This window comes from Aquarana catesbeiana, linkage group LG01, assembly GCF_042186555.1.
Source record: "Aquarana catesbeiana isolate 2022-GZ linkage group LG01, ASM4218655v1, whole genome shotgun sequence".
NCBI classification, from domain to species: Eukaryota; Metazoa; Chordata; class Amphibia; order Anura; family Ranidae; genus Aquarana; species Aquarana catesbeiana.
Genome location: NC_133324.1, coordinates 571,790,200 through 571,817,622, shown reverse-complemented (window position 1 = coordinate 571,817,622; position 27,423 = coordinate 571,790,200). Strand labels below are relative to the sequence as shown.

At 44.5% G+C, this 27,423-nt stretch overlaps 1 protein-coding gene across 1 annotated transcript in view; it reads right to left on the bottom strand.

Moving 5' to 3' along the window:
- Window positions 1-27,423, bottom strand: part of FRAS1 (Fraser extracellular matrix complex subunit 1) — an 830,295-nt gene that overhangs the window by 137,553 nt on the left and 665,319 nt on the right. The window contains exons 42-46 of the mRNA XM_073597432.1: window positions 22,064-22,254; window positions 19,966-20,119; window positions 11,622-11,885; window positions 2,910-3,098; window positions 2,052-2,171 (exon numbers count right to left, since the gene is read on the bottom strand). Of these exons, the coding sequence (XP_073453533.1) occupies window positions 2,052-2,171; window positions 2,910-3,098; window positions 11,622-11,885; window positions 19,966-20,119; window positions 22,064-22,254 (918 nt within the window). The remainder of the gene's footprint in view (window positions 1-2,051; window positions 2,172-2,909; window positions 3,099-11,621; window positions 11,886-19,965; window positions 20,120-22,063; window positions 22,255-27,423) is intronic.

Sequence of the window (27,423 nt, the reverse complement as noted above, 5' to 3'; positions counted from 1 at the left end):
AAGTCACAATGAAATCGTCAAAAAGTAGTGCAGGAATGTTTGAGTCGTTCCTGCACTACTTTTTGACGATTTCATTGTGACTGTACATGAGTCTCAGCAATTTGAACGGTTCCATTGCCAACAATGAGGTGCGACTAGTCATGCAATTTGGAACTGTCAAATTGCATGACAAATCGCATCAATGTAAACGGGGGTATAATCTTCATAACAGCTATCTACCTTTCATGTTGTGTCCATCAACTCTAAGGCTGGCCCATACATTATACAATTTTTTGTACAATTTTCCTTTAGAGTTACCAAAACCATATAATATGAGGTCAAACCTAAACACTTTCAATTTGTATGCAGTCAGGCATACATACACTGCATAGTTGAAGGTAAATCCAAAGGAAATTGAATAAGAAAATTGCATAATGTATGGCCAGGTTTAGGCCTTTATTCTGTCTCTATCTTAACACTTAACCCTACACTTTGTCCCTTAAAATCTCTTAGGGTGGATTCAGTTTTCTGTGCATTATCAAAAATCATGCAATTTTTGCACTGCTATTGTGTTCAATAATCTGTATATAGCAAAAAACTAAACAAAACAAAAAATCAATGCATTACACATATGTGAATTATCACCTTTTAAGACAATGGCTAAAATATGTACATGCATTGACATGCATTAAAACCTTAGGTGTTATGGGCCCTAGGCCGGCCATACACAGTTTGAATCTTGGCTGGTTCCTGCTAAACTGTTAATGGGCAGGCTGAATGTACCGGGTTGATCAATCGATCAACTTGGGTACAACCAGCCTGCCAGATTCTCTTATGATTATCACTACCTATAATCGGCTGCTATAGCCGCTAGCAATAATTACTGTCTTCTCCTGGCGGGGATGGCTTCCCCTGTCAGAAGAAGACAGTTGCTGATTCCCCTGTCAACACTGTACGTGTTGATGGGGAACTTGTGCAACCGTGTATGACCAGCCTTATTCTTTAACTCCTAGACTCTGTCATCCCTCCATTCAGCCACCCCATGGCCCTCTACCTCTGGCCTTGTATTTTCTTGCAAAAGTTATATACCTCCTTAAAAACCTGTGTCCACATAAGACTGTATGCAAATGTGGCAACTTTGAAAACAGATCGTATGCTTCAACTGCAACTTATGCTTATGCTTCAACTATTGTTTTTTTGTGTTGAAGTAGAGCAGCATTTTATAAATGAAATCCATAGTAAAATATAATTTTGCAATAAAAAATACAACAATAGTCTTTTTACTGATTCTGATCTATTCCCTGCTTGATTATGGCAGATGAGTAGCTATTACTACAGGCAACCATCTGTCTGCAGACAAAAGTACTTATTATCCTATCGACTGTGCACATGTTAACGTATACTGCATTACATGTGTTGAAGTATTTTAGGGTGTTTTTGTTTTAGAGGTGTTTTGGCCTGAAGAAGGAGGCCACGCCCCCTTAAACGCATTGCCATAGCAACCTAAGCGCCAGCCATCAGCTGTCTCTACCCCATGATCAGGTGGTTGCACATCGGGGCCAAGTCTCCCTGCCATCAAAGGATCCCCGTTGTGAGCGGGTGGCTCATGTGCAGCTGACACACAGAGACCTTTGACTGTGAGTCTGCCCTGGATCCAGCCTGGAGCCCTGCACTCGTGAGAGCCATCACAGCTTCACACAGAAGCGCTTCTTTGTCTGTACTGAATGTGAGTGTTTAGTGACACTCTGTTTCTTTTATCTCTATACAAATAAACGGAGTTGCACTAGGAGCAGATGCGCTCTGTCTTTATCTCTGCGCTTTATCTTTGCAAGGAAATCTCTCTAAAGGTAGAGGAAATTGCCTCTTTTACAGCTGTCACTCAAACAAATGTCCCCAATGAAGGACTTCTCTTATTTCCTGTTCTTGTGACAACTGTAAAATGATGGATTTCATATCAGTCTCTGTCCCAGTAATCTTTCCCCATCTATGCAAAACAAAAAAAGTTAGGGCTTTAGATATTGTTAAAGAACAGGATAGGACAAAAATAGGACATTATCATAAAAATGACTTACCTAATATGCTTATATAGAAAGACTGGTCTATAAGTGCATTATCTTCTGTATCAACCACATCAAATTTTAAGGCAAAGCTCCCCCCTGATTCTCCTTTCTTGTGCTTGTACTGAACATATCCTAAAAACATCCAAATTATAAATAAACTTTAAGAATTTTATCACGCTGCCATACTGCTGCTGTATATGCAAAGTAATCACTTGGCAAGTGGCGTATATCAGACAATTGCTTTTCTTTATTACTGCAAGATAAATACAGCATTACAGATGTGCTGTCCTAATCAAACAATTTATTTTAAAATCAGATGAGACAATATTAGTCACAAGATAAAGGAGTGAGAAAATCAGAGAAGAAGGGCACATTTATTATAAGAATGGAAAATAATTAAGATTGATGCCTTTTTATAACAATGCTGAGCCCCAATATGTGGTTTCTGGAGAAAATAAATCCAATTATGAAAGACAACATGCAGAATTTGTAATGTCAGTTGGCAATTTATAGTCACTTTCTTATAATTTTAGTCAATGTGTTTGTATTACTTGCACAAAAATGAAAATAGACTAGAGACATGTTTATGAAGGATTTTGCTGTATATTCACTGCCTGACACATTGCACAATCTGGTGCAGTTGTGCATGGTAGCCAATCAGCTTCTAACTTCAGCTTGTTCAATTAAGCGTTGACAAAAAAACCTGGCAGCTGATTGGCTGCCATGCAGGGCTGCGCCAGCAGTTTTTTTTACTATAATTACACCAACATATCTTAGCCCACACGTTTTCCTTGCTCTATCATTGTACATTTAAAATCTTTAATAATTTAATATAAAATGTGTTATTATATATATTTAATTATTTATCACCTTTATTAATATCTGACTGAGTAAAGCTGGTGATTGGTCCCTTTACAGAAATGGGTAGCAGATTACTGTTCTTTGATATCAGCAGTTGTCCCACAGCAGGGTCTTTCTTGATGTCATATTGCAGTTTTTCATCATCTGAATCTATGTCAGTTCCCTTTAAATTCTTCTCAGTTATGATAGCTGTAGAACCTTGACAGGAAAAAAATAAAAAAAAATAATTTATTGAGCTGTCTGGCTATGCTCGTGCAACAAACAATTCCATTATTTGGATAATTAAGCAAACAGCTAGATTTTTTTACATGTTTTAGGACGCTTAAGACTGAATGTATTTCTACAGCAAAGTCTTTTGGGTATTTTAAAGGATAAGTTCACCTTTTGAACACGTTACCCTAAATACAGGTGGAACATGCAACATGTTCCAGCTCCTGCCTCCTCTACTCCTGCACCCTTACTCCCTGTAACAGTGGGTGGGGGATCTTCACCCGGCACCCACTGTTAGAATTTAAAAAGCTTCGCCCACGCAGTCACGTCATTAATTCACAGAGTTCAGTGAATGAAAGAACTAAAAGTACCGTCGGCTGCTGCGACTGACAGGTTGTAGTTCTCAATGCACTGCGAGGGTGCTGGTGAGGGTGCTCTTGTAGTCCATTGATTCTTACTGCCATTCGGTAACTGCCTGCCCATATCGGAGGTAGTCTGCAGGATTCAGGCATTGAACCTGAGATTTTACAGAATGCATTGTAAAAAAATAATAAATGCAGATGCACATACCTGCAAAAAGTGCATTTATTATTTTTTTTTTTTTATAAAAGGTGAACTTAGCCTTTAAATATCCTTAACAATTTGCTACAGGGGTAAATACAATACACAGTAACTCTGACAGACATTGATGAACATTGACTGATGATAGGAGTCACAGACTAGAGCAAATTGAGACACATCATGGCAGAGTGGGGTTGATTTACTAAAACTGCATGGTACAAAATCTGGTGCAGCGCTGCATAGAAACCAATCAGTTTCCATTTTTTTTTTTTGTCAAAGCTTAATTGAATAAGCTGAAGTTAGAAGTTGATTGGCTCATCAATTAGATCCAGAGCTCATTTCGGAGGAGGGAGGAGCCGGATATGGGTGGCTGACTGGACCGGCTGCTAAACCCGGGATGCCGGACGTCTCCTCCTCCAGCTCCGGCTTGCGGCTGAGAGCAACCCTGTCCCCTCGGTAGATTCGCCCGCCCCCCCCCGTGCTGGAACCGGGAGCCCCGGAGCCCGATGACCCTCGCCGTGCCGCAAAAGCTCCGCTAATCCCCCATAGGATATCGGCCACGAACCCCCCAGCCGCACTAAAAGCACCCCGGGCAAGCGCTGGCACACCGGGAGGCAAAGGAAGTGGACGGCAGCCAAGCTGGGAGAGAACCGAACTGAAGGGCTGCACCGCTCGTAGAAGCAGCTGACATAAGAAAAAAAAAAGAGCTCGGTAAGACCGTTTGAATGCGACTGAGGGGGTAAGTGCCTTCCTTCTTATCTCAAACAACTTGTGAGATCCCCCTTCTCTGCAGGGGACTGGGAACCAAAGACTAAAACCTTGTAAAGTAATCTTATAACTTTGTTAATATGCTAATGCAAACTATCTCCACTGTTGAAGGCTATTACTTTTCTATGACTCACATTGATCTCAATCAGCGATAAAACATGTGTAGTTAGTTTCATAGTCATAGGTAAGATACGAAGGATATGTTGGATAGAACGGGTTCTCATAAGCTGTAACCAAAGCTAATCTGTCCCAGGCAGTTTAAAAGTGTACACGTTTTGCAATCTTTGTGTCATGTCAGTGCGGTCAGCTCATACATAAAACGCACCCCTGAAGATAACTGAGAACGGGACTTGTTAATATTGTAGTAGCTGAAGGCAGCTGACAGGCAAGACTTGTAGAATTGCCTACTGGAGGGTCACCAAGTCGGGGGGTCTCCCCCCCTCTCCACCTGATCACTCCCGCCTCCCTCATCTACTTCTTCCGGGGTCTGCTGCTCTCTCCTCTCTAGGACTTAAAATTATAGTAAGGGTACTGCCCCGACACAGGGAGTAAGAGCTACCCCCAGAAAGATCAGGGGCATACGGAAAATACCCGACCCGAGGGGGCAGGGACTCCAGAAGAAAGCAACCCCTCGGTGACTGCAAAGTGTACTGGAGAAGGGTAGAATACATATTACATCAACTCGCAGGGGATTACACCAAAAGGTCACCTATACTTACCCCGCAGGAGCCCCAGGGTTAACAGCATAATGAAGGGAAGGGGAGGGAAAGCGGCAGCGGCCAATACGGCCAGTAGTAATAGAACAAGCGTGAGCCCGGGCGCTATAAGGAAATATATGGCCCAAGATGGGAATAAAGGGAGCCCAGGGAAGGCTGGCGGTCCTAAATGCAAAACCCCTGAACCCTTACCCAAAGTCAGTACACGAAGACAGCTAGCGGAGACGGATACCAATACTTTAAGTATGGAGACAAGGGCAGAGATCGCAGTGGCCCCCCAGGAAGACAACCAAATAGCAACAAAAAGGGAGATGGCAGAAATGTTCGCAAGACTAGAAGCAATTATTAAAAGCGAGATCGGAGCAATCCGACAGGACATGGGCCATACATTAAAAAGAGTGGATGAGTTGGAAACAACAACAGACACCCAGGGAACGGAGATAAAAGTCCTCAAACAGCAAATAGAAGAAATCCAAAGAGAACAAAGGAACCTCCGGTACAGATTGGAAGACCAGGAGAACCGTAACAGGAGGAAGAACCTGCGGATAAGAGGTCTGCCCGAGAAGGAAGGGGGGAAAGAAAACCTCCAAGAAATAATAGATCAAATTTTTGGAGATCGCCTGGATCCAACTGAAAATAGACCTAAGATCAAGTTAGATCGGGCCCACAGGATAAGGAAGCCAGTGGAGATCAGGGGAGATGCCCCACGAGATGTAATTGTCCGATTTCACAATTTCCAAGACAAAGAAAAGATCAAATCAAGCATAAGAGCAAATCAACAAGTGAAATACGGAGAGGAAAACCTACAGATCTTCCCAGATTTATCTGCAGAGACTCTAGCCAGGAGAAGAACTCTCAAGCCACTTCTAGCCCATCTCAAAGCAAATGACGTCCAATACTCATGGGGCTTCCCGGCATGTCTGACTGGACACAAGGAGGGCCGCTCTGCGACACTTAGGTTCCCAGAAGAGACACAAAAATTCTGCCAACGCTTGGAAGTGCCACTGGTGGAAATTCCGGGGTGGTGGGAAAAATCCGAAACTCAAGAGAACAGGGAGGGGATACCTGCCTGGAAGCCAGTTACCAATATGAGGCGACCGTAAACAGGAGACACAAGACTGTAATATGCTCACAAATAAAAAGAAAAAAGAAAGAAAGGAGAGAAAGAAGGGACGAAGAAAGAAAGGAGGAAAAAAAAAAAAAAAAAAGAGGGGGGAGTGAGAATGGCGGAGGGAGGGTGGGCAGGCGGGGGTTCTGGGGGGGGCGGTGAGAGGGAGTGGGGAGGAGGGGGGGAGTCGGGTACCCTGGTGAAAGTGGGCAGATCCAAGGATGGTACCCCCGAGCTCAACCTCTAGGGGGAAAACCGGGGGGCCAGGAGGAGTTAGTGGGGCCACGGTTAAAAGGGCCAGGAGAAGGTCCGTTACCCCAAAGGGGGGGGAGAGGGAGGGGGGAGGGGGGGGGGACGACAGGGGGGGGGACGAGGGAGGGACAGGGGTGGGAGGGGGGTGAGGGTATGACCGATAAGTATGACACTGCTCCCCGCTCTCCAGACCTAAAAAAGAGATTCAGCCTACGAGGAGGTGCGTCAATAGGATGGCTGGGATAAACTTAATCTCATACAACGTGAGGGGTATCAACTCTCCCGTGAAGCGCGCAAACATAGTAGGGGAGTTGAGGCTCCTCAAGGCAGAGGTAGTCTTCCTGCAGGAGACGCACTTCCTTGTGGGTAGGAATCAAAGAATACGCTCAAGGGACTTCCCAAACTGGGAATAAGAGTTCAAAAGGAATAGCGATAGGCTTTGCCAAAAACATTAGGTTTGGTTCAGATGAAAGAATGATTGACCCGGAGGGACGGTTTCTATTCCTCAGGGGCAAACTTAATGGGGTGGAATGCACGCTGGCAAACATCTACTGCCCAAACACCAACCCCGGGGGGTACCTAATGGGCATCCTTTCAAAACTGGAAAGCTTTAAAAGGGGGAGGACCATCATTGCAGGAGATTTTAATATATGCCTTGACCCAGGGAAAGACAGTACGTCGTGTGTCCGTGGGACCGGAGGGATATGGATGAATAAACTCAAAAGGAAACTGCACCAATACCAACTGTTAGACATTTGGAGGTTGCAGCACCCGAATAATAGAGATTATTCCTACTACTCCCACGTACACTCGACGTACTCTAGGTTAGATTTTTTCTTGGTGGAACACAGGTATGTAGACGAGGTAGAAGCCACAAGAATAGGGTCGATTACATTTTCCGACCATGCGCCAGTAAGTCTTCTGTAGAAATCAGTTAAAGGAAGCCAGCCTTCCAGTAGCTGGAGATTAAACGAGGATTTATTGCATGACAGAGATATAGACCAGCACATTAAGGAAGGACTAGAATTCTACTTTAAAACTAATTCGGTTGAGGAAACTCCAGAAGCTGTAGTATGGGAGGCCCATAAAGTTTTTATTAGAGGCATTTTAATAAAAGCGGGCTCAGAAAGGAAGAAAAAGGAGGCCAAGGAAAGATTAGCCATACAGAAAAGTATTCAGGAGCTGGAACAACGACATAAGCAAATGGGAGAAAAGGAGACATTGGTAGAATTACATAAAAAAAGAGAGGCCATGCGAGAGCTCATAGAAATAGACAACCGCAAGGTATATAACCGGGTAAAGAAAGAAAGATATATAGGAGGCAACAGACCCGGGAGGCTCCTGGCTAGGGTCCTAAGTAAAAAGAAAAATAATAATTATATCGACAAAATAAGAACTAAATCAGGCGAGACGGCCTATAAAGATAAAGACATTGCTAGGACTTTCCAGGAGTTCTACGGGGGACTGTATGCTATAAATAAAAAAATTAGCACTGAAGAGAGGGTAGAAAAGCAAGGGAAAATTAAAAAATACTTAGAAGATAGTGGCCTGTCTAATCTTTCAGAAAATGAACAAGTTACCTTGGAAGCCCCATACACGGAACTTGAAGTGAGGAAAGCGCTCAAAGGGTTGCAAATGGGAAAAAGCCCAGGTCCGGATGGACTGACGGTGCTTTACTACAAAAAATACCAGGATCTCCTAATACCAAAAATGTGCTCCTATATGAATGACTCTGGGGAAAAAGGAGAGATGAGAAAGGAAGCTTTAGAAGCCATAATAGCAGTCATCCCAAAGGAAGGTAAAGACAACACAGTATGCTCAAGCTACAGGCCGATCTCTCTCCTAAACGTCGACACGAAAATTTATGCTAAAGTAATCGCGGATCGACTAAAACCCATAATAGAAAGGATAGTGCACCCAGATCAGGTCGGGTTTGTGTCAGGGCGACAAGGCAGGGATAATAGTATCAAGACCCTCCTGGCGGTGCAGCAGCTGAAGAAAAGCGGAGCCCCAAGTCTACTCTTGTCAATAGACGCTGAAAAAGCGTTTGATAGGGTAGACTGGGACTTCATGATGGGCACATTAGAGGAGATGGGTTTCGGGAGCAAGATACGTAGAAGAATAGGGGCACTGTACTTGGGACCCACTGCTAGAGTAAGAACAAACGGAGTCCTTTCAGAGCCGTTCGATATGTATAATGGGACAAGACAGGGGTGTCCGCTCTCCCCCGTCTTGTTCGTATTAGCCCTAGAGCCCCTACTAGAAAAGATCAGACGGTGCCCGGATATTAGTGGGGTAACGATAGGAAAAGATCAATACAAACTAGCCGCATTTGCGGATGATATCCTCTTATACATATCGCGCCCAAGGATATCCCTCCCGAACATAATGTCAATTCTGTCAGAGTATGGCAAGCTTTCTAACTTTAAAATAAACCCAAACAAATCGGAGACACTAACCTTTAACACCAGCAAACCCAGAGATCATTCATATCAGAAGCACTTCCCCTTTTTATGGGGGCAAAAGGAGCTAAACTACCTAGGGATTAAGATTACAACCTCATACGAGACGCTTTTCCACGCCAACTTCATACCACTTCTTAACAAGATTAAGCAAGAACTTAGTAGAATTCACCTAGGACAATTATCTTGGGGAGGGAGAATAAATATATATAAAATGGTTGTATTGCCAAAAATCACCTACATAATGCAAATGTTGCCAGTGGCACTTCCACAGGCATACTTAAGAAAACTGCAATCAATTTTTCTAAGGTTTATCTGGAGAGGAAAAGCACCACGTTTAAAATTTACACAATTGACAAAAGCGAAGGGCCACGGGGGATGGGGAGCACCAGATGTGTGTAAATACTATGAAGCTATAGCTCTAGCTAGAGTAATTGATTGGGCAAAAAATAAAGCAGATAAACACTGGGTGAAAATGGAGAGGGAGATTAGTAATGCTAGGTTGAATAGAATAATTTAACACTTAAGAGAATTCAGTTCAGAAACGCACGAGATCACTAAACACGCACTAAAGATATGGGACAAGGTTCACAAGGGGGAGCACTGGGGATACAATTCCCCTTTAATGTCACTTAAGGATTCAGCATACTTTGCACCAGGAAGAGGGGAGTGGTTCGGGAGATGGCTATTAGATGAAAACATACAGTTAAAAGATGTCATGCAACAGAACAAAATATGCACATATCAGGAATTAAAGGAAAAAAAAAGTTTGCTGGTAATAAATACCTGGCGGTACAGCCAACTGAGTCAGTTTATTAGATCCCTCCCAAAACCAATTAGATCAAAGGGAAACCTACGCCCACTAGAGAAAATGTGCCTGGATAAAGACAGGAAGGGGGGGTTCTCCCAGACATATAGATTACTGATAGGACTAGGGAACACGGAAACCCCCTCTTTTATAAAGAAGTGGGAGAAGGAGTTGGGGGGGGAGCTTACTCCCCCAGAGGGGTCATTGATCCTAAGCAGAGTAACAGCCACGTCAGTCAACAGTAAAATCCTGGAGTTAAATTATAGATGCCTAACCAGGATGTACTTGACTCCAGATCGCCTGAACAAATTCCAGAACGGACCCCCACAATACTGCTGGAGGGGGTGCAAGGAGTCGGGATCAATGACCCATATCTGGTGGCAATGCCCGATAATAAAAATATTCTGGACAGAGGTGAGGGGCTTTATTAAAGACATAACAGGGATCATTACCCCAGATGACCCCTGGGTCTGCCTATTTCACCTGAGTGAAATGCCTAATAAAGTCTATCTGAGAACGTTACTGCCGCATCTTTTGGATGCGGCCAAAAGCTTGATACCCAAATATTGGAGAAGAACAGAAAGACCCGCTATGAAGGATTGGTTAGAGAACGTCAATGAAATACCTAGAATACTTAAGATACAGTGAGGGTATGAAAATGGGCGCCTTTGAGAAAAAATGGAAAAGGTGGGAAGAGTTTAAAACGTCCCTGAGAGCGGCCGAAATATGGACAGCCTAGGTTGGAAGATAAAGAGATAAAGAGACCCAGAGATCAACAGCTAAATGACCTCGGAAGCTGAAACAGAGATGGAATGGAGGAAGATAGGGAGAGAAGGGGGGGCAGGAGGGGACGCACGGTCTTGGGGGAGGTTAGGGGGGGAAGGGGGGGGATGGAGAGAAATGTATAAAGGTAAAATGTTTAAATACAACGTAAACAAGCTTTGTAAGAAGAAAAAAAAAAAAAAAGAGTACAATCAGCACTACCACGATGATGAGAAGCAGGAATGGGAAGAAGTTGGAAGTACTGATAACTGAAAAACGATTCCCAGATAAATAATCTTGCTGAGTGGGAAAAAAAAAAAAAAAAAGAAGTTAATTGGCTACCGTGCACAGCCCCACCAGATTTTGCACTCTCCAGCATACTTCACAACATAAAAAACAGGTCAAACTTTAAAAAAGTTGGGATGAATGGTAGGGCCATTAAATACAGTGTAGTTAGACAGTTAATCTTTTAAGTTAAAAAACAAAGTATAAATATATACAAACAACAAAAGAACACCGCTCTAGGCAGACATCTCATGATGCATCTCACCTGCTAATGGAAACAGGTGCTGGCGCTGCATGTAGGAATGAATCGAAGAAAAGACTGGACAGCCGCACTCTGTTGACACCTTTATTGAAGACGGTTTAAAATTCTTCTGGTACAAAGGCTTCAGAGACACAGGATCAATGAGAAGCTGACATGTTTCACACCCTTATGGGGTGCTTAGTCATAGCTTTGACCAAGCACCCCATAGTGGTGTGAAACATGTCAGCTTTTCATTGATCCTTTGCCTCTGATGTCTTTGTACCAGAATAATTTTAAACCGTCTTCAAGGTGTCAACAGAGTGCGGCTGTCCAGTCTTTCCTATAAATACATACAACCGATATAAAGGACACATTGGGATATAATTGCTATATTGTTATGGAGTCCACTTAGAACAGGTCATGGGCCACAAGATCATTTTTTATTACATTTACCTAAAATGTATTGGATTTACCTCTCTAAATAAAGTTAGACAGTATTCTGTAGATTTTATTGTCTGTATACAGTATGTGAAAAAAAGTTGAGATACCTGCTGAGATCTGCAGGCCTCTGTTTACTGCCATCCTCGGGGATGCCTTCCTCTGTGGCTCAATATTAAACTGCAGTCTTCCACTCTCAGTGTAGCGACCATCTGAGAGAGAGAACCTAAATTCATCTGAATGTGTAGTTCCACCCTCAGGTATATATACAATCAGTTCATCCAGCACATCCTGGTAAGTAAAGTAGGAGCCTTGAAGCAGGATACGGCCATTATCCAGTGGTTCAGAGTAGAACTGTCTTCTCCGTAAGTTCCCTATGGCAGTGTGCAACACAAAAACAGTTCTTTTCATGGTATTCATGTTAAGTAGAAAGAAAACTAGTTTGACTGAAACAAAGATATTTAAACATACTTGATATGTAGATATTTTATTAATGCTATTCATTTATCAAAAGAAAAATAAATATACCCTTATGCAGCCCTCAAATTTTCCACTCGCCTACTCGCATTTTGCGAGTAGAAAATGAGGGCTGGTGAGGAGATGGGCTGCCTGGGAGTGGGGGGGCAAGCACCGCTGGCGGGCAGGGTTGATCGAGAGCCGTTCTCCCAATGATCACCCCGTGGAAGAGAGCATGGAGGAAGAGGAGAGCCACAAGATCACCAAGCGGTATAGCACGCCGGAGCGTGTGCTATTCATGCTCTGTGATCCCGTGGCTCTCCTCTTCCTCCAGTCATGATCCGGCTGCCCTCTCTTCCTCCGCCCTGGCAAGGCTGCAATGTCGGGCACAATGAATCTGTAATGGGGGCACGGTGAGTCTGTAATGGGGGCACGTTGAGGCTACAATGGGGGCACGTTGAGGCTGCAATGGGGGCTCGGTGAGGCTGCAATGGGGGCACGGTGAGGCTGCAATGTTGGGCACAGTGAGGCTGCAATGTTGGGCACGGTGAGGCTGCAACAATGGGGGTATGGTGAGGCTGCAATGGTGGGCACGGTGAGGTTGCAATGGTGGGCACAGTGAGACTGCAATGCTGGGCACAGTGAAACTGCAATGCTGGGCACAGTGAGACTGCAATGGTGGGCACGGTGAGGCTGCAATGCATGGTGAGTCTGCAATGGTGGGCACGGTGAGGCTGCAACGATGGGCACAGATCACACTGCAATACTGGGCACAGGTCACGCTGCAATGATGGGCACAGGTCACGCTGCATTGATGGGCACAGGTGAGCCTGCATTGATGGGCACTGGTGAGGCTGTGCTGAGGGGAACTGATAAAGTTGCTGTTAATATTTATTTTTGTAACTTAATTCTGCATAAAACATTTAAGTGTAATTTCATGAGATAAATTATGAGGGTGTGATTAGGGGCAGAATTAGGGGTGGGGCGGGGTAGGGGTTGGGTGGGGCAACTGGTGGCGAGTAACACTTGAGGTTTGGCTAGTAGCTCAGGGTTTGAAATTTTGAGCCCTGCCCTTAAGTATTTAACAGTCAGGTTTATCTTCATTTCAGTTTCAGAATAACTATAGTGGCAGCAACTAAGTGGAATAAGTCAGTAGATTCCGTTTACTGGAGTTAAACAATAACAGGTCAGTTTTTCATCCTCCCGGGCATATGCATAGGTGTAGTAACATCGTTAATAATGTTACCTGTTATCAGGGCTAAAAAATTTCAAGTCCTGAGCTACTAGCCAGGCCTTAAGAGTTACTCGCCCCCAGTTGCACCACCAAAACCCTACCCTGCCCGCCCCTAAACTTGCCCTTGTAAATTATCTCATGAAATGACACTGTTAAACGCCTCCCCCAGTACGCCTCTATCTCCAACACCTCCCCCATTACGCCTGTACTGCCAACGCCTCCCCCAGTCCGCCTCTACCTCCAACGTCACCTCCAACGCCTCCTGCAGTACATCCCTACATCCAAGGCCTCCTCCAGTACACCTCTACTTCCAAGGCCTCCTCCAATACACCTCTACCTCCAACACCTCCTCCAGTACACCTCTACCTCCAACGCCTCCCCCAGTACACCTCGACCTCCAACGCCTCCCCAAGTACACCTTGACCTCCAACGCCTCCTCCAGTATACCTCTACCTCCAACGCCTCCTCCAGTATACCTCTAACTCCTCTTCCCAGCATATCTCCGCCTCCAATGCCCCCCCCAGCTATGCTTTTAATGACCCCCCAGCACACCTCATCTTCTGACCTCCCCTCTCCAGAACACCTATGCCTCCAATCCCCCCCCAATCCAGAGCAGAGCATCCATGCTTTCAATATTCCCCCCAATCCATTATACCTATGCAACCCCCCCCAATCCATAATATCTTTGCCTCCAATAACATCCCCCCCTTCCCTATCCATCATACCTATGCTTCCAATTAACCCCCCCAATCCAGCACACGCTTGCTTTCAATCCCACTCCCCCTTTCTCCCAGCACACATCTCGTTTAATCCCCCATTGTACCAATGCCTCCAGAACACTATCATATTTACGATTCTACAGCTATGGGGGTCAGTCATCGGTGCACACTGAGGGCGGACCAAGATGTGCAGCAGGAGGAAGGCAGAGAGGGGCGGTCCCAGCTGGCACTTTAATGCCTATTACAGTGCACGGTCCGTGTGCCTGGGCGAGGATTTGCAGTAGAATGGAGGCGGAGAGGGTGGTCCAAGGTGGCTCTTAAATGCCTATTAAACAGCACGCTCTGTAAACCTGGGATGTGCGGCAGAAGGTGGAGAGGGGGGGTCCTAGGCGGCTGACTGTATGTATTGAAATGACCGTGCTGCAAGCCTGTGTGTAGCGGGGGGGCACTGGCTATACATTCCTGGGACAGCACAGCCCTGTCCATACTCGCCCTCCTCATTTGTTTACTCGCCAAATGCGAGTAGACAAGTGCAAATTTTGAGGGCTGCCTGTTATGTTTAATTACTGTTTATTATTTTTAAAAATTACAGTAAATATTAAACATATCCAGAAGCTTTTAGAAAGAAGGTGTAACTTAGATAGGCATACAGATGGATATTAGAAGGATGTATGACTTACTGACATGGTAAAGAAAAAGAGCTTTAAAGCTGAAGATGTCTTTGTAAATGCAGATAATATTAACAGAATGTCAAGTTAACATGTAAAATAGACTTGTGTTTCTTCACAAGCATTCAATATTCAAGTATTAAAGACAGACAGGAGAACAAGTTATAAAGGAGAGGACCCCCTTGAGGAATCAGGATCTCAGATGTATGGAACAACTTACTCAAGTATGTGTTATATTCCACTAAAGAGAATAGAAAAAGAGAAAGAAAAAGGAGACACCAGAGCAAAAAAACAGTAGGAAAGGGAGAAAATATACCTCCCAAAGGAACACTCACACATAAGAGGAAGAGTCAGAAGATTATCTGTCGATAGTATCTTCAGATTTGCCATTTTCCCAAGAGATCTTCTGCACAACATCACATATGGCATCCAGTTCATATGCCCACTCCACCAATGGAGGGGTGTTATATTTACGCCAGTGGCTGGCTATAATGATTAATGCACTCCCTGGTTATCTCTCGCCTCCCTCCTCAATTGCTTACCTTTAATTAAACTATACCCCCTTCAGTCCATCATGAATACTGCTGTCAGACTCATCCACCTTACAAACCGCTCAGCGTTTGCTAGCCCTCTCTGCCAATCCCTCAATTGACTGCCACTCACCCAATGAATTAAATTCAAAATACTAACAATAACTTACAAAGCCATCTATAACTCTGCCTCCAGCTACATCACTAGCCTAGTCTCAAAATACCAACTTAATCGTCCTCTTTGTTTCTTCCAAGACCTCCTGCTCTCTAGCTCCCTCATCACTTCCTCCCATATTCACCTCCAGGACTTCTCCCGAGCCTCTCTTATCCTCTGGATACCTTACCCCAATCTGACAGACTATCTCCAAATCTATCTACTTTTAGGCGATCCCTGAAAACTTTTCTCTTTGGAGAAAACCTACCCTGCCTCCACCTAACAACTGTTCTTTTATTTTCTCCATCAGCTCATCCCCCACAGTTATTACCCTTTCGTATCACTTGACCCTCCCTCCTAGATTGTAAGCTGTAACAAGCAAGGCCCTCTGATTCTTCCTGTATGAATCTGTGCTGCGAAAACTGTCGGCACTATATAAATCCTGTATAATAATAATAATGCTACAGTGAAGAAATTACCTAAAAAGCTCTTGACCCAAGCTTCAGAGAGAGAATAGTGCGTTGAGGGGGGGTTAGGAAATTACCTAAAAGGCTCTTCTTAATTTATTTATATGACCCAAGCTTCAGAGAGAGAATAGTGCATTGAGGGGGGGTTATGCACAACCTTATCACCCACCAATTTACGATACAACATGTACAGTATCTCACAAAAGTGAGTACACCCCTCACATTTTTGTAAATATTTTATTATATCTTTTCTTGTGACAACACTGAAGAAATGACACTGCTACAATGTAAAGTAGTGAGTGTACAGCTTGCATAACAGCGTACATTTGCTGTACCATCAAAATAACTCAACACACAGCCATTAATGTCTAAACCGCTGGCAACAAAAGTGAGTACACCCCTAAGTGAAAATGTCCAAATTGGGACCAAAGTGGCAATATTTTGTGTGACTACCATTATTTTCCAGCACTGCCTTAACCCTCTTGGGCATGGAGTTGACCAGAGCTTCACAGGATGCCACTGGAGTCCTCTTCCACTCCTCCATGGCGACATCACGGAGCTGGTGGATGTTAGAGACCTTACGCTCCTCCACCTTCCGTTTGAGGATGCCCCACATATGCACAATAGGATTTAGGTCTGGAGACACGCTTGGCCAGTCCATCACCTTTTCCGTCAGCTTCTTTAGCAAGGCAGTGGTCGTCTTGAAGGTGTGTTTGGGGTCGTTATCATGTTGTCCTGCGGCCCAGTCTCCAAAGGGAGGGGACCATGCTCTGCTTCAGTATGTTACAGTACATGTTTTTATTCATGGTTCCCTCAATGAACTGTAGCTCCCCAGTGCTGGCAGCACTCATGCAGCCCCAGACCATGACACTTTCACCATCATACTTGACTATAGGCAAAACACACTTGTCTTTGTACTCCTCACCTGGTTGCGGCCACACATGCTTGACACCATCTGAACCAAATAAGTTTATCTTGGTCTCATCAGACCACAGGACATGGTTCCAGTAATCCATGTCCTGAGTCTGCTTGTCTTCAGCAAACTGTTTGCGGGTTTTCTTGTGCATCATTGTTAGAAGAGGCTTCTTTCTGGGACGACAGCCATGCAGACCAATTTGATGCAGTGTGCGGTGTATGGTCTGAGCACTGACAGGCCCCCCACCCCTTCAACCTCTGCAATGCTGGCAGCACTCATACGTCTATTTCCCAAAGACTACCTCTGGATATGATGCTTAGCATGTGCACTCAACTTCTTTGGTCGACCATGGCGAGGCCTGTTCTGAGTGGAACCTGTCCTTTTAAACCACTGTATGGTCTTGGCCACCATGCTGCAGCTCAGTTTCAGGGCCTTGGCAATCTTCTTATAGCCTAGGCCACCCTTATGTAGAGCAACAATTCTTTTTTTCAGATCCTCAGAGAGTTCTTTGCCATGAGGTGCCATGTTGAACTTCCAGTGACCAGTATGAGAGAGTGAGACCGATAACACCAAAGTTAACAAACCTCCTCCCCGTTCACACCTGAGACCTTGTAACACTAACGAGTCACATGACACCGGGGAGGGAAAATGGAGATTTGGGCCCAATTTGGTCATTTTCACTTAGGGATTTACTCATTTTTGTTGCCAGCGGTTTAGACAATAATGGCTGTGTGTTGAGTTATTTTGAGGGGACAGCACATTTACACTGTTATACAAGCTGTACACTTTTTACACTACTTTACATTGTAGCAAAGTATCATTTCTTCACTGTTGTCACATGAAAAAATAGAATAAAATATTTACAAAAATGTGAGGGATGTACTCACTTTTGTGAGATACTGTATATCCCTAATATTTTGTTCCAGAAAGGGAGTATTAGAGGGCATGTACTCCACATGTGTTAAATAGCAAAAGTAACCAGCGCTAAAACGTGGCCCTGTGTGAGTGAGAAGGGATCACGGTCAATAACGTGGGGTCTGAACAGAGTGCAGCTGGACAACAGCCATAGCTGGAAGATGTGGATAAAGTAATATATAACAAAATGACCCAGCGCTCAATGGGTTAACACAAAAGGCAGTCTCACAACAGGCAGTGGAACATAAACACAGACAGTTTATTCAATGATATATATGAAGTCCAATCCTGTTATCAAAGCAAAAGGAGTGGGGAGTGTTAAAAAGTATATGGCTTACAGTGTCACTGGAGGTCCTCAGAGCAACAAGGGGCTGACAGCCTCCGGGTGTAGGGAAAACCCTTGCAGCAGGGGAGGGGCCAATGCCCTGCTGCACTTTAGCCGAATGGGAGACTCGCTTACCAGCGCATGGAGGACAGCTAGACGTGCTGGAGGAGGAGGCGGAGACAATGGTCGGCAAGAAGGTGGAGAGCCGGACTCCGTACTTCACATGTCAGAAACGCCAGACCAGCTGGAGTGCTGACAGGAGGTGGGAAGGTGCCATGATCCTGCGGATGGATTCCCGCTGCTCTCTCCTGATGTAACCAAACACGTTAGTTGCTGCTCACTGCTGGGTGGAAGTGTCCTGAGGGGATGCAACATCCGGACGGATGAAAAACAGAGCTGGGTTGGCTGGCGATGATGATGGTCAGCGTTGCTGAAGGCTGTGGTGACTGGAACTGCTCGAGGACCAGAGTGACCCACAAGCTTCTCGACTGACGACGCGTTTCGCACGCATGCACTTTTTCAAAGTCACCTTTGAAAAAGCACATGCACGCGAAACGCGTGTCACGGCAATCTAGAAGCTTGCGGGCCACTCTGGTCCCTAAGCAGTTCCAGTCACCACAGCTTCAGCAACACTGACCGTCATCCACACCAGCCAACCCAGCTCGGTTTTTCATCTGTCCGGATGTTGCATTCCCTCAGGAAACTTCCACCCAGCAGTGAGCAGCAACTGACGTGTTTAGTTACATCAGGAGAGAGCAGCAGGAATCCATTCGCAGGATCGTGGCACCTTCCCACCTCCTGTAAGCACTCCAGCTGGTCTGGCGTTTCTGACATGTGAAGTACGGAGTCCGGCTCTCCACTTTTCTGTCGACCGTTGCCACCTCCTCCTCCTCCTCCAGCACGTCCAGCTGTCCTCCACACGCCGGTGAGTGGGGTCTCCCATTCGGCTGAAGCGTAGCAGGGACATTGTCACCTTCCCTGCTGCAAGGGTTTTCCCTACACCTGAATGCCGTTAGCCCCTCATTGCTCTGAGGACCTCCAGTGACACCGTAAGCCATTTACTTTTTAACACTCCCCAAACCTTTTGCTTTGATAACAGGATTGGACTTCATGTATATCATTGGGGGATTCATCTGAATGATATATAGTAATTTAGGTAGAAAATCCATTTTAATGATGTTAATTCAGCCAAACCGGGAAAAGGTAGGTCTGTCGCAAATTCGCTAGGTTAGATAGATATGTTAGGATCTGAATCCCGAGATGTTTAATGGATATGCATTGCTATTTGAAAGAAAGTTAGTTTGAACCCGTAAAATATCCTTTGAGGTAATTTTACCTTTTAAGACTTTAAAGAAACATGGCCTATTGGTGACCCCGAAGGATTGATTTAAGAGATGCTGTGCTTAATTCACTAAAATACAAACATTATTTGGAGTAATGTATGATGAGTCCTAATATTAAGGATCACATTGCTTAAAGTAAAACAAAAGGCATATTTTTTTATTTATTTTTTTGAATAAAGTGGGGGAGTGGGGGTATAACCCCGCCCATTTTGCTACCTCTATCCTATTGTGGAGATTTCCCTTCACTTTCCATATCAGGAATGGAGAGGAAATCCATCCAAAGTGAGGAAATCCCTGGTTGTCATCTGGATCACCAGAACTAGTGTCCCCATTGGAAGACTTCCTATTTTGGTGACAACCTAAAATTAGGAATTTCTTTTACCCTCAGTGATAATGGTAAACAAGACAAATAAAGAGGTTGTATCTCCCTAATGGGGGACCTGACAGATGTACTAATCCCTCTGCACTCTATCCAAAACTTTAGGAAAAGGTTTGCCTTTAGTTATACTTTAAATTAATGAATGTTTTAACAAATGGCATCTATTACAGCTTAGTGAATTAAGCCTACTTATCACTGTTTCACACATAAGAACTATGCTGTCCTACAGCCAGCCATCAGGTTCCAAACTGAATAAATATTACAAGAAAAGTTTTAAAATACTAGTTTAAGTGTAAAAGTCAGCAGTAACAGTATGTCACATAAACATTATTATGGCTCCAGGCTTACCATATAGAGGTGTTTTAGTCACATGGAAAATCAGCTCATTATCTGGTGTATCTATGTCCTGAACACTTAAGCAAGTGTTCCTTATTACAGCTCCTGCATTATCTTGAACACTTACAGGCAGTAAAAATATTTGTGGAGGTTCATCATTTTTGCCCTAAAATACAAACAAGAGCAAAGCGAAAGAAAAAATATTTATCCAATAAACGCTGTTATATCACACACACACACACACACACACACACATTACACACTGTAAATCCACTATTAATATTACATTCCTAAAAAAAAGTTAAAATGTTAATGTATCTGTCACTCATATAATTCAGGAAATTATCTAAAAATGTGTCATTATAAATAATTATACCAGTGCAAAAGTTATCACACTACTTTGACACTACTGTGACTATTTGTTGCTAATCAATCCCGAGTACATGCTGGGAATTTCTGCAATGATCAGCAGAAATTTCAAAACCACAGTGAACTTCTCCATGCCAGTGTATATGCCATTAGGATGCATGTAAGCAGCTCTTTAAGCTTAGTACAGCTGAACTGCCTCACTCCAGCAGCTGCTTATAATGTACATTGAACCCTATGAATAGTACTACTATTGCATGCATCTGTGTTCAATAAGGGTTGGTTATGGTTTGAGCAGAATTACTCACTGGCCCCTAGTGCTTGTTCACATCAACCCGCTACATGAAGAGGCAGTGTGATGCGTTGTTTCAGGGCATCATGCTGTTGACATTCTCTTCTTAAATTTATTTAAGTATTACAAAATTACACTTTGTTACAGTTCATTGACAAGTGGCGTGGGGAGAAAAATGCAGCATTTCTGATTTTTTTATGCACCCCACATCAACGCTGTGTTGTGCTGTGCTTGAGTCACATAGAAAACAATTGTTTCCTATGTGCCTTAGTGCTGAGCTGTATTGTTCTTATGCAGACAAACACAGGTCACATATAGTGTGAATAAGCCCTTATATTTTTTATGAACTCTGGAGGTAATTTCACAAAGCTTTCAGCTATGCACTGTACGCCAGTAAATCTTACTCCAGCTGCATCCTCTGAAAAGTAAAACAGTTTAAAAATCCTTGCCAGAGAACACACCCCAGCAAAATGGCTGTGGCAAGTGGGCAAACTTAGGAATTTAAAAGCAGAGGTTTTGTCAATGCATATAGGATTCATAAGGATAATTCAATCTTTTGGTATTTATCCAAGACTGAAATATCAAGTTTGACTGGGTAGTCCTTTCAAAATTCCTATTGGTCTAGTCGATGACAAATGTATGTACTCTATGTACTTGTAAGGGGTGACGATATAAGAAATCAAAAGCTGTAACTTGGCCAGTGCTGCAAACGCTCTCCTAGCCTTCTGCTTGTTTAGCGGCTTTCAAGAACGCAGAATCTGAATTCCTAACCGGTTTCATTTTTGTCCAGGAATGGAGCTGAACACAGACTAGTTAAACGACAAGTATGTTTTTTATTTTTTTGATTCATACTTACCTATGTGGATGCAGCACCTGACTGATGCTGCATCTGTCCCCCGCCGTCTCTGCACTGAGAACTGAGCCACTGAACACCGCAGATGGCTGGTTTTCACAGATCCCTGAGAGGAGAGCTGCTGACTGTCAGTCAGCGTCCCTCCTCTCTGCTTCTCCACGCTCACTGGAGCGCTGAGCTGTGGAAGGGTGGGGAGAGGCCGTCTCAGTGGCTCGCTGAGACTGCCATCAATTAAGGCAGCTGGCGGATCCAGACTTGGGAAGTTGGGTTGATGCTCTGCCTTGACTAATGGCAGTGATGTCAGTGGAGAGCGGACTTCAGACCTCTCCTTGCTGAAAACGGGTCACAGTAGTGCAACACGAATAACACTCCTGTGACCCAGAGGAGAAGCCCAGCCTAAAAAGCTCAGACTGGACTTCTCCTTTAAATATGCATTTAATGCGCTGTTGTGACTAAATGACTTCTGCTTTAACGTACACAGAATATTATTATCTATAATTGTAATATTTTTCTATAATTATTTGATATTCGATTTTTATGTGTATATCACTTTACAACAGACTGCAATTAACATTTTCACAAATAGCAGTAACACTGACCTCTATAATAATGGTGACATTGTGAACCTCAGATTGGCTGCTTCCATCTGTCATAAAGAAACTAAAGTAGTCAACAGTTGGCTCCACGCTGTCATGAACATTTTGCACATAATATATATAGTTTTCTATGATATCCTGAATTGGAAAGGAAGAGTCTGAGCCAATCTGACCTCCCAGAGAAGTTCGACCACCTGTTAAAAAGATTGCACAGACACTTCAGGAAAACTGTTAACTTACAGCAATTTTAAAAAAACTTAACTCTACACTCATAAAGTGGTTGTAAACCTCAGACATGAAAAATGAACAAAGCATATGCCTCTATAGTGTGTACTTGTCTCTATCAGAGCTTAGTGCACTAAGTGTCATTTCTATCTGCTGCTTTGTTCTTCTGCTAGTCACTTCTGACAAGTTTTGCAGACACCAAAAGAAAAAAGATGACAGGGGAAAGCACAGCCTGTGGTTGACAGCCTCAGCTCTGTTCCTGTGTGCTGTGTGAAGGGTTGTGTTTCTTCCTTCCAATCAGATCTCAGAGCTCTCCTCACTGAGCTCCAGAGTGTAACTTCACCTTTCCACCTTCTTTTTTCTAACAGCTCAAATAAGCTTTAAAAAATTCTGAACTTGGAACAGATGTAGAAAAGAGAAGACTGCAGATAAACAGGTACAAGTTATGTAGGAGGAATTGTTTCATCTCTGTGTATCCCCTGAGGCCAGTCACTTCACTGGGTATACAGTATCTCACAAAAAGGGAGTACACCCCTCACATTTTTGTAAATACTTTATTATATCTTTTTACGTGACAACACTGAAGAAATGACACTTTGCTACAATGTAAAGTAGTGAGTGTACAGCTTGTATAACAGTTTAAATTTGCTGTCCCCTCAAAATAACTCAACACCCAGCCATTAATGTCTAAACCGCTGGCAAAAAAAATAGGATTTTTACGTCATACCTGTAAAATCCTTTTCTTTGAGTACACCATGGGACACAGAGTCAGGCTAATATTCATTACCTGCTGGGTTATACTTCATCATTAGGTGAATGGACATTGGTAGATCAAAGTTCTTCAGACAGGAAGTGATCCCCTATATAACCCTTCCCATACAGGAAGTACTTTAGTTTTGTAGCAAGCACTAAATCCTCAAAAAAGAGGGGAGGGATCTCTGTGTCCCATGATGTACTCAAAGAAAAGGATTTTACAGGTAAGTATGATGTAAAAATCCTATTTTCTTTTTCATACATCATGGGACACAGAGTCAGGCTAATATTCATTACCTGCTGGGACATCCCAGAGCAATAGCCTTGAGGGGAGGGAGACACCCTGCCAAACAATAGCCATCAGAACTTAAACGGAAGCCCGCAGTACACTGCGGCCGAAAGCCAAATCCTCAGCTGCTCGAACATCCACTTGATAAAATTTTGTGAACGTATGCACTGAAGACCAGGTAGTAGCCTTACAAATCTGAGCCACAGATACCTGATGGCGAAAAGTCCAGGAGATTCCTACACCCCTGGTAGAATGAGCTCTCACCCTAAAGGGAGGAGCTTTATGTTTCAGACCATAGGCCTGAATGACCAATTGACGGACCCAATTGGCAAAGGAAGTTATGGAAGCTGCCTGCCCCTTCCTGGGTCCTTTTGGTAAAACAAAAAAAAAAAAGAGTCTGATCCTCGAATCACCGCAGATCTAGACAAATAAACCCTGACTGCCCGGACAACGTCCAAAGAATGCAATCGTCTCTCTTCCGCCGAACGAAGCTGAGAGAAAAAAGAAGGCAAAATAATGTCCTGATTTAAATGAAAGGCCGACACCACTTTTGGCAAAAAGGATGGAACAAGTCGTAACACGACTCTGTCATGGCGACTCCGACACCCAACTCCGACCAACTCCGACACCCTTCTAGCCAAGGTGATAGCCATCAGCAAGGCTAGTTTGCGTGACAGCAAGTCTAATGGGATTTCCTTAATAGGTTCAAATGGTTGTCTCTGTAACACAGACAGCACCAAGTTCAAATCCCAAGGACACATAGGTGACCTAATGGGGGGAAGCAAGCGAGTATCCCCTTGCATAAAGGTTCAGATCAGAATGGAGGCTAAAGGCCTTTGGAAGAATACTGATAGGGCCGAAACTTGACCTCTGATTGTATTCAAAGCCAATTTGATTTCCACATCTGACTGTAGAAAATAGAGAATTCTCCCAATCACATATTTCCAAGGATGCCATTTTCTGGCTTTACACTAAGCAATATAAGCCTTCCAGAACCTATGATAAATCTTCCTAGTGACAGCTTTTCTAGCATTCACTAGAGTAAACACCACTGTAAATTGGGGTGTAATATAGGACCTTGAGACTGTAGATCAGGGCGACGTGGAAGTGTCCATGGCCCATCTCTGTCAGTCTCACAATCTCCGGGAACCAGGGTCTTCTGGGCCAGGCTGGTGCCACCAGAATGAGTGGAATCCCCTCTCTCTGAATCTTGTGCAACAAATGTGAAAGAAGAGGGATCGGAGGGAAAGCATAAACCAGGGAGTACTGGCTCCATGGAACTATCAGAGCATCTGCTCCAATTGCCAGAGGATCGCTTGTTCGAGACACAAACTGCTTTAGCTTGTTGTTGAACCTGGATGCCAGTAGGTCGACCCCTGCCCATCCCCAATGTTGGCAAATTTCCTGGAACACCTTTGGGTGTAGGGACCATTCCCCCGGGCAGATCTGCTGGCAGCTGAGATAATCTGCCTCCCAGTTCTCTACTCCCGGGATATGGACTGCCGATATAATTGGCATGTCCCTCTGCCCAGGCTAGTATATAGTTCACGTCCTTCAGAGCTGAATGACTCCTGGTACCGCCTTGGTGGTTTATACAGGCCACTGCAGTGGCATTGTCGGACTGAACCCTGATGGGGCAGTCCTGAAGCTCCACCGTCCAGGACCGTAAGGCCAGACGTACTGCCCGTAATTCTAGGACGTTGATGGGCAGGGTCTGCTCTGTCCCTGACCATTTCCCCTGAGCTGTGAGCCCGTCTAGGGTTGCTCCTCAGCCTGAGAGACTGGCATCTGTAGTCAGTACTCTCCAAGTTACCAGGAGAAAGGATTTTCCCTTTCGCAGGTTCTGATCCTGCAACCACCAGTTTAGGCTTAAGCATGCCTGAGGAGATAAGCACATTGGATAATCCAGGGCCTTTCTTCCACTGTTCGAAGCCAACAAGATGTCTTGTTGTAAGGGCCTGGAATGGAACTGGGCATAGGGCACTGCCTCGAAGGAGGATAACATCCTCGCTAGAATACCCATACAGAGCCGAATGGAGGGTTGTCTGGTGCCCCTTATCTGACGCACCTGATCCTTCAGGGCACAGATCCTTACGGGTGGCAAGAATACTCTTTACACGTAGATAGGCACGTGTAAATACACGTCCTTTATCTAGATGGAGGCTAGAAAGTCTCCCCTCTGAAGTGAGGTTACTATTGAGTGGACAGACTCCATCCAAAAGGACTGTATCAACAGATACTTGTTCAGGGACCTTAGGTCCAAAATGTTTGGTTTCTGAACCGTAAACAGGTTTGAGTAAAACCCTGTGCTCCTTTCAAATACAGGAACCTCTACAATCACTGCTTTATGCACTAGATGATGTAGTGCCTGAAGCAATACGTTTCTTTTTTGGGTATCTGAGGCAACGCTGGATCTTAGAAACCTCTGAGGGGGAACCCCCCGTAACTCTAGCTTGTAACCGCGAGATATAATTAAGGTGACCCACTCATCCTGAATTGTTGTTTTCCAAATGTCCGCAAAGTGCAGCAGCCTTCCCCCCACCCGATGGAGTGGGGGCGTCCCCTCAAAAGGAGGGCTTGGTGCTGGGTTTAGAAGAATTTTGGACCTAGGGCCTTTTCTGGCCCTGCAGCTTGCCCCTGGCCCTAGCACCCTGTTGGTGGAGGAACCGCCCTGACGCTGAGACATTTGAGGAAGCAGTCCCTGGGTTTTTAAACGAGGGACGTCTGGTGCTTTTCTTCATAGGAAGTAGAGAACTCTTCCCTCCGGAAATGTTTTGGATATATTTGTCCACGTGATCACCGAACAAACGTTCCCCATGAAACAGGAAACATGCCAATAATTTTTTATCAGCAAGCTCGGCTTACCAGTTCTTAAGCCATAAAAGTCTGTGCATATGTACAGACGAGAGAGCCAGACGAGAAACCTGCTGTATTGAATCCTTTAAAGCATCAACAGCAAAACACAGCGCTCGTGGAACATCTGTCTTACTTTCAGACAGATCATCCTCCTGGTTAGGCCTATCAGGCTGTTTGACCTGATCCTTTACGGACTGGCAAATACCAATTGCTGCAACAGCTGGCTGAATAGCTGAACTGGCCAAAGAAAAAGAAGCCTTTAATAATAACTCCAATTTCTTGTCAACAGGGTCTTATCTACCGGACAAGTTAAGTTCTTGTTTAAGGAAGAGACTGCTGCATCTACGGCTGGCATTCTCCATTTTTTTAACAAACTTTTCATCCATGGGATATAAAAGGGAAATCCTTTTAGCAGTCAAAAAAGTCCTGTCAGGATATTCCCAATCAGCATACACCGCCTGTTCCAACAGGGGGTACAGGGGGTGTAGCGGGAAAGTCTGTGCGACCTGAAAAGGCCTCAGAGACCCCAAAGAGGACCAGGGGGGCACAGTCACCTCTGCAAAAGGCAACTTATAGGCAGAACGAGAGTCAGGATCAAAAGCCTCTGCGACTGAGAGGCCGACAATCGACTGGATATCTTATTGTCCAGATTGCTCGGAAGCAGACTCATCTGCCGGGCACTCCACCGAATCCTGAGCTTTAAGCTCTTCCCCATCCTCAACCCATTCCTGCTCCAGACTAGGAGACTCTGGGGAGGGTGGTCTGTCATGCTTCCTGCCACCCTGCGGGTTGGAGGCAATCATTCCAGCAATCCTGTGCTCTAATCCGACTAGGGCTGAGGACAGTTCATCCTTAGTGATAAAGGGTTAAGCAGCAGCATTGACTGTAGGCACAATACCAGATAGACGCAGCGTCTCAGATTGCCCGGAAGCCTCTAGTCCTTCAGGGGTATACAACACTAGGGATACAACTAGGTTCATCAGGAACTACTGACAACATAGATGTGCCCTTCCCTGTGTTGTTGGTCCCACTCCTCTTTTTGGAAGACATTTAATAGCCACAAACAAAGAGTACTTGGGTATAGTATTAAAACACCTCAGAAGGGAGACCCTTTAAAAGGACTCACCAAGCCTCTATGCAACAATCCTGCTAAACACCTTTAGCCTGCCAAGCAACACCTGGTGGCTCACGTGACCAGGGTAAGGAAAAATTAACCACTGTCTGTTCAGAGCCTGCTCTG